At 45.8% G+C, this 7,027-nt stretch overlaps 1 protein-coding gene across 1 annotated transcript; it reads right to left on the bottom strand.

Moving 5' to 3' along the window:
* Positions 1–1,870: 1,870 nt before the first annotated feature.
* LOC119393942 (pro-neuropeptide Y-like) lies at positions 1,871–6,524 on the bottom strand. The gene is made up of 3 exons (XM_037661137.2): positions 6,340–6,524; positions 2,624–2,828; positions 1,871–2,025 (listed from the first exon to the last, which is right to left on the bottom strand). The coding sequence occupies exons 2-3, from the start codon at positions 2,800–2,802 to the stop codon at positions 1,947–1,949; spliced, it is 258 nt and encodes an 85-aa protein (XP_037517065.1). The 5' UTR covers positions 2,803–2,828; positions 6,340–6,524; the 3' UTR covers positions 1,871–1,946.
* Between the last annotated feature and the right edge of the window lie 503 nt (positions 6,525–7,027).

The raw sequence follows: 7,027 nt of genomic DNA, 5'->3' as shown, positions 1-7,027 counted from the left end.
CTTTCGTTAATGTATTCCTCCGGGGTCGAGCAATGCTTCAATATAGCTTGCTGAATCATAGGAATACAAACGTAATGTTTATTAGACTGCTATAAAAGCGGAGCCAACACTGGAACTGCAGACGTTAATCTGATCTGACGCCTGTATCGTAGGAGTACACATCGTAGGAGCATCATGTAGTGTTTATCGCTTTCTTGTAAAATTAGATAGCCAGCACCACAACTACAACTGACGTTGCACCGATATTACGCCTGCGTAGGCTGTTTTTCCAAATCAGTTTATAGCCTGGCGTGGCTCAGTGGTAGAATGTCTGATTGCCACGCAGAATACTTGGGTTCGATTCTTGCTGGGATCATAATTTTCATTCTTTCCATTCGTTGAGTCAACGCTGCCGATGTTGGTTTGCCTTAGCGCTCTAGCATTTAAGTAACCAATGTCTGTTCTCGCCATTCCTCGGTAGATATAAACTGTCAATCACCTGTGGCGCATACCAGCACACCGCGGCCCATGGTAAACGGGTATGTGCCACACCCGCCTAGTGGAAAGGGTTTGACGACGTACTCGACAGGATTTTAAGTTAGTCATGACATGACCCGTCAATCATATTCGTCAAATCCTCTTACCCTCCCATGCAAATTTTGGTCTACACCAAGTTAAGGAGGCGATCATGAGAGCACCCATGCGTAGGCGGCTAGATAGATACGTAGATAGAAACGCTCAAAGTGCCAGAGGTTCGCTAAGAAATGCTTCGCATTTAATAAATCAGATTTGCATATCAGAAGCGGCTGACTGCCGACAAGCCTACGACGGAAGTCATAGGAAAGCGACGCATACAAACAAGCCTGTGACCGGCGCGCGTTCGGAGGCCTATTTGTGTACACCCTGTCACGTTTGGCGCTTGCACCGGAGAAGGCAGCGCTCTCGGTTCTCGAAACAATGCGCCGAAAGACTGCTTACTCTGCTGATAGTCCGTAAAGCAGGTATGTTGCCCTCTTGATAAGTGGGTATGACGCGCCATGAAGTACTTCCGGGCGGCCGTAATGGTATCCGTCCCCACTTCATCCGTGGGGAGACAACGGCGTCTGCAAAGATGACGGTCCGTTCCCACGCGGCGGTGCTTCGGGACGGCGGACCCTTTCAAGATCCAAGATGTCCGCATCTGTGTTCTGCGGCCCTTCACGTTTCAAGGAAAGAACCCCTTTGTGCCAAAAAAGGGAGTGTGGTAGCTACGCCCCCGTTGAGGACGTTGACCTGGGCGGGTGTGTGTGGCACCCTTGACAGTGGTGCGTGTAATGTGATTCGACTGTCCAACTTTAAGCGATTTCCCCATCTAGGGATCTGGGTAGAAGACCTCTATTATGAGCGAACGAGCTCAGTCTCGACACGAATTGTTCGTCGTGGAAACTATGTAAATAAACCGGTGTCAGTTTTACCCTTCAGCCGTTCATCCAGCCTCTGCCTCTTCCTCCAGAGGTTCAGGTCCCCGAGACGGCCGGTCGCAACAACCCGCATTTCTGTACACTCGCCGGCGCCGGGTTTTTCACGTGGAGCGCCGGCAACAAAATCTGTAACTCCTAGAAGCGTAGCTAAATAGGGAGCGCAGACACAACGTGAAATTCTGTCATAACTGCGACCAACTCTCACTGCGCACAACTATGAAGCGTGGAAACTTGGGCAAGTTGGTAGGTCATAATTGAATATACGAACAGCGCAACTGACAAGGACAAAGGAAGGTAAAAACACAAGGTGTGTTGTTACTTTCCTTTGTCCTTGTCAGTTGCGCTGTTCGTATATTCAAGCACGACAACTGATGTAATTGCACGGCGGCAAAGTGTTCAAGAGGACAAGGAAAAATAATGCAAAGCAGATATATTTAATCGATCCAGTTTATTTTATCATTCGATGTGGTTGGCTCAGTGTCATCTTCTTCCGGTGTCCATTGAGTGTCACACTGTTCGAAGTAATTCCGAATACGGCAAGTTCCATCGTCTGACTTCATTGCTGTCCTGGAAGCTTCTCCCAAACCTGGAAAACGACAAAGGGAAGTCACGTGAGGGGCGGTTGCTAATAATGAATGTACGTAAAAATGCTGCATATGCTGCGACAATAGAGTCACTCCTCATACTTCCCGCGTCGCCCTTTACCTCTTCGTGCTATCGCACATTTATTATTAAATACTGCTTGCCTCTGTACTGAACGCCCACTTCGTCCGAAGTTCTGCAGTGCTTTGAATTTCTGGTCTTCAGAAATGCAAGTTCTGTTCTGTTCCCAAGAGCATAGGCGTGCGCAAGGGGGGGTCATGGGGGACGCCAAGTCTACCGCCTACCTTTACTCTATCGGTGCTGTCCCGTCATTGTTTAACGTGAAGGGTTAATGCCACTGATAGTGCATTCAAAGAACGTTTACTTTCCACTGTTAACCCAAAAAGCCGTGGACCAAAAGCAAGTCGCTGCGAGGAGCACGTAATCGCTTCATTTTTATTTTTGCGTCTATTGCGAAGCTTGCTGTCTTTCGTACTTGACCGACGTGGGGAAGGAGGGGGAGGGGAGAGCGCCGCGGTGAGACTTCTAAAATCTGATCTTTCGAGTATAAGACCAGCGGCGTGAGTGCAACTGCGACCAACCTTGGCTTTCCGAGCAACAGGTAGTAGTCGTCGAGTGCCTGCAGGTACTGGGAGAGCTGTTTCTCGTTCTGGAAGACGTGCGGCATGTTGGGCTTCTGGCTTTCGCCCATGTTGGCCATCGAGACGGAAGCAGAGGCCACCAGCACCATCAGCATGGCCACCAGCGTCGAAGGGGACATGGCGTACGGGTGACGAAGAGGGTAAACTGCGATGCGCAAAAAATGTTTTCCTTCATTTACACATCTCTGTTATTTCAAAACAGTAATAAAGCCGCTCAATTCGTGAGTGGTTCTGTGCTTCAGGCATACCCATGAGCATCATCGTGTACTCACAAATTAGTCTAACTAGAGTGATACATGTCTTGCCGTCCATACCTATTGGCAGGTTGAATGCGAGTGAGGCGAGCTGTGAGCGAGTACTGAACTGTTCCCGGCTCACGCATATCGTTTCGCCTAATACTTATTGACCTTTTTAAGATGAAAGCTGGTCTTCACGCGTATGTAGGCGAGTCGGTTGAATATTACGAACTTGTAAATGCATTATTGGAAAAGAATTGAACAAGGGGCAAGACATCTCGCTTTATTTTTTATTTTTTGGTACGAACATAACGCCATCAGCTTGTCTAGAGATTCAAGTTGTGCTGTTCACGCACGTTAATATTCGTGCGTTCATAACGTTATGTAAGAGCGCGTATCAAAGAGAATGTAACCGCAATAGATTTCTGCCGTTTCCGCATAATTAGTTTGAAGGCGAAGTAACTATTTGAGTAGAAGATGCTGTAGTTGACACTTTTCGAATACGCGAAATTTCTTTTTATGTTTATTGAGCCAAAAAGCCAGGACGTGGATTCTCTTAGACATCTCGCTTAGCGAGATCGTGCAAGATATTGAACAATGCACGCCAAGAGGCAGAAACTACGCTTCATCGTTATTAGAAGAAAACAGCGGTTGTGTAACAAATGATAACATTATTAGGGATAAATGGACAGCGTTTGCAATCTGTAGAGCCAAGCTAGAAAATAATTGCTATGGCTGTACAGCTTCAGGTAGTTTGATCCCTTGCGTAAGGGGCGCGCATTTCCGTATGATATTTATCGTAAAGACAATGTTGTTAGCCAAACACATCGAAATTGCATTAGAACTGGAATTCAGCATAGCACAATGCACACCTGTAGAACCGATACTCCTCTCTCATTTGTCAAGGATATGCAGGAAGGCAGAGTGGCTACGACAACGTGAACTCACAAAGCTTATCTAATAACTATAGTCCTAACTACGTCCACTTAGAACAAGGGCTATAGTTAAGAATGACGAATTGAATATTGGTACCTTTTTCTATGAAACAAACGCTTTTTTTCAATGTTTTGTTATACGAGAGTTACGAATGTAGCAAACTAAAAGTTTTCACCGGATATACTTGGCGTGGAAAAAAAAGACAAACAAACGTATCTGGACCAAGTAGGAAGTAGCATAAGTTTGCAGGAAGACGTTCACGATCGCAGTTGATAAGAAAAAATAAAACTCGTCCTAGTCCAGGTACTTTGGCTCGAAGATTGATAGGGGTTGGATGCAAACTTTTTCTTTCACAACACTTTTCCAATCTCGCAGGTTTCCGCAGAATTGATTAAAAAAGTGTTTTGTAGTTTTTACAAAAGAAAGAAAGAAAGAAAGAAAGAAAGAAGAAAGAAGGAAGGAAGGAAGGAAGGAAGGAAGGAAGGAAGGAAGGAGAAGGAAGGAAGGAAGGAAAGAAAGAAAGAAAGAAAGAAAGAAAGAAGATAGAAAGAAAAGAAAGAAAGAAAGAAAAAGAAAGAAAGAAAGAAAGAAAGAAAGAAAGAAAGAAAGAAAGAAAGAAAGAAAGAAAGAAAGAAAGAAAGAAAGAAAGAAAGAAAGAAAATAAAGCAAGGGTAATGATAGAAAGGTGAAAGAAAAAAATGTGGTTCACGAATTACCTAAAAAAAATACCGAAATTCTTCCTTCTGTGACACATAACTACATCTATCATGCGAGCACAGTTAACGTGTCAAAGTTTGCGTGATCATAATTATAGTAATAAGGCCGCTTCTTAGACATAGAGAATCATCGTAACGAACTAAAAGTTGCTTCTGGAAATTCGTGCGTAATGGCTGGTTTCTTCGGAAGTGCCGGTCTAAGTCGACCAAGACAGAATAATTTCTGTTATCAATTCATTCTTGTTACATAAATGTGTACGCGCGTACTCAAGGCTTGTCTAGCAAATTAAGAAAAGAAGTTGAGCTATAAATAGAAACCGCGAAACAGACAAATTACATGGACGATGGAAGGTTGCAAAGTTTGGGGCGAGACTAAGTTCATACGTAGGCAAAACATAACTGCTCTTTTTTTTTCTGAGTTGGGTGACAGGGACAAATATGAAGCAGAAAAAAAGCGAGCTACAGGAGGCTATATAACCTTAACTGCAGGTAAATAAAATAACAATATGAGTCATTTGCGCTTCGCAGCATGAATGTTGTGATGTAAGTGTCCGTTAGGTTATGGCTGGGCTGTCGTAATGGCGAGAGCTTCATAACGCGACCTACACTTAGGGTTATCTTTAGTACTCGTCCGCGAAACGAGGCTGCAGGCCTTTTATTTCTGTTTGACTTCAGAGGTTGCTCTTGCCTAGGCGCCACTTGCAATTAGGTGTGATTTAAATATCGGCACGTTATGCAGCTATGCAACCTATCTACAAAAGTTAAGCGTCAATTTTACATTTTTAAATGAAATGCCCATCCTTCGAGATGCTGAGTATTGTATGCATACATGCAAATTTTAGCTAACGAAGACCGAGAAGAATTTTTCCATCGAAGCTACAGAAGGTGTACAGCCACCCCGAATATGCAATGCATTGCACTGCGCACAGGATTCTTCGGCCATGAATCACGAGCAAAAAAAAAAAGCGTTCACAAAAGGCGGACGTGTCTAAGGCTATGATGGTTATCGTTTTGAACAGTGTATTCACTTGACGCACTTTGAAGATCCTATTAAACACTCGCATTTCGTAGTTAGCACGCAATCAATAATCCTCTATTTGAGGCGACAATCAATGACAATCACCGTATTATAGACACCATCAACAAAACCCGTGTGAATGAGAACGCTGTAATGCGAGCTTTAGCCTTGTTTAGGATGGAGAGTTTGATGCGTGGTCATCGTAACCAGTTCCCGAAACCAAACTGCATGAAGACTTATGCACATAGAGCTTGCTTTGCTGTCGGTCAATTCACCAAAGCACAGCAAACACAGCTCAGTCAATGCTCATACTCTTGAAAATAATATCATGGCAATACAATTAACAACTCTTGGGGTTTTACGCCCCAAACCACGATATAATTATGAGGAACGCCGTAGTGGAGAGCGTCGGAAATTCTGACCACCTGGGGTTCTTTAACGTGCACCTAAGTCTAAGCGCACGGGGCTCTAGCATTTCGTTCCATCGAAATGCGGCCGCCGCGGCCGGCATTCGATCCCGCGACCTTCGGTTCAGCAGTAAAGCACCGTAACGGGTAGACCATCTCGGCGTTTAACCACGGCAAGACGAGATCCCTCCAGGAGCGCTGCGCTAATTCCTTTCTGCTAGACCAAATTCCGGGCTATCTTCAAAAGTTTCAAAATTCTAAACATTCATATAAACTGAGCCTTAAAGAAAACACAGCAGAGAGCAAATCGGGGAGATGAAAGTAGAGGCACGTCTCTACTCACCGTTTCGTGTATCACCGGGATGTCGGCGAGCCTACTGAACCGTATGAGCGTCTCAACCGGCCGTTTATATAGCCTCCATGCCCCTTAACAAATCACCGCGCGCGTGGTCGCAACCGCGCATAGGCGTAAGGTGCTCCGTAACCGCATAGCCCTCCCGTCGCCTCGTAGGAGAGACGCAATCTGCCACCGGACACGCCTCTCCCCTTACCCTCCTCTGCCACCCCCTCATTTTCCTCCATCGCGTACCAATCTATTTCGTTGCCTCTTACGTGCAGCTATCACTCGTTTTCTTGGCATATTGCGCGCCACTTCTTGTTGATCGTCTCGATAGGTTGTCTAGGGGATGCCGAAGATCGCGAGCAAGCTCGTTTTTTTCTGTATTTTTCTGCTTTTTATGAGAAAAATATGAAGAAATGTGATGCGATAGGCACGGCGGGTGGGGGGTCGAAGCGTAAAAGCGTTGCCGCCCTCCCCATGGCGCGCGAGAATGGCAGCTACTCGACGCCCCGTCGCGATACCACAAAGGAAGCCCCGCAGCAGCGGCCGCACCCGCGGTGCAAATTTGCCTACGTACGCAGTGCTGTAAGGGATGGCGGGTATTGGTGGCGATGCGCGTGGTTCATCGTTTAGCGAGGATGCAGTTGAGGTGGGCGTCGGTGTATAACCACGGTATAGTGCACTGCCAACG

Source organism: Rhipicephalus sanguineus, chromosome 5 (genome assembly GCF_013339695.2).
Source record: "Rhipicephalus sanguineus isolate Rsan-2018 chromosome 5, BIME_Rsan_1.4, whole genome shotgun sequence".
NCBI lineage: Eukaryota > Metazoa > Arthropoda > Arachnida > Ixodida > Ixodidae > Rhipicephalus > Rhipicephalus sanguineus.
Note: the sequence above shows the minus strand (reverse complement) of the source record. Positions and strands in the feature narration are given on the sequence as shown.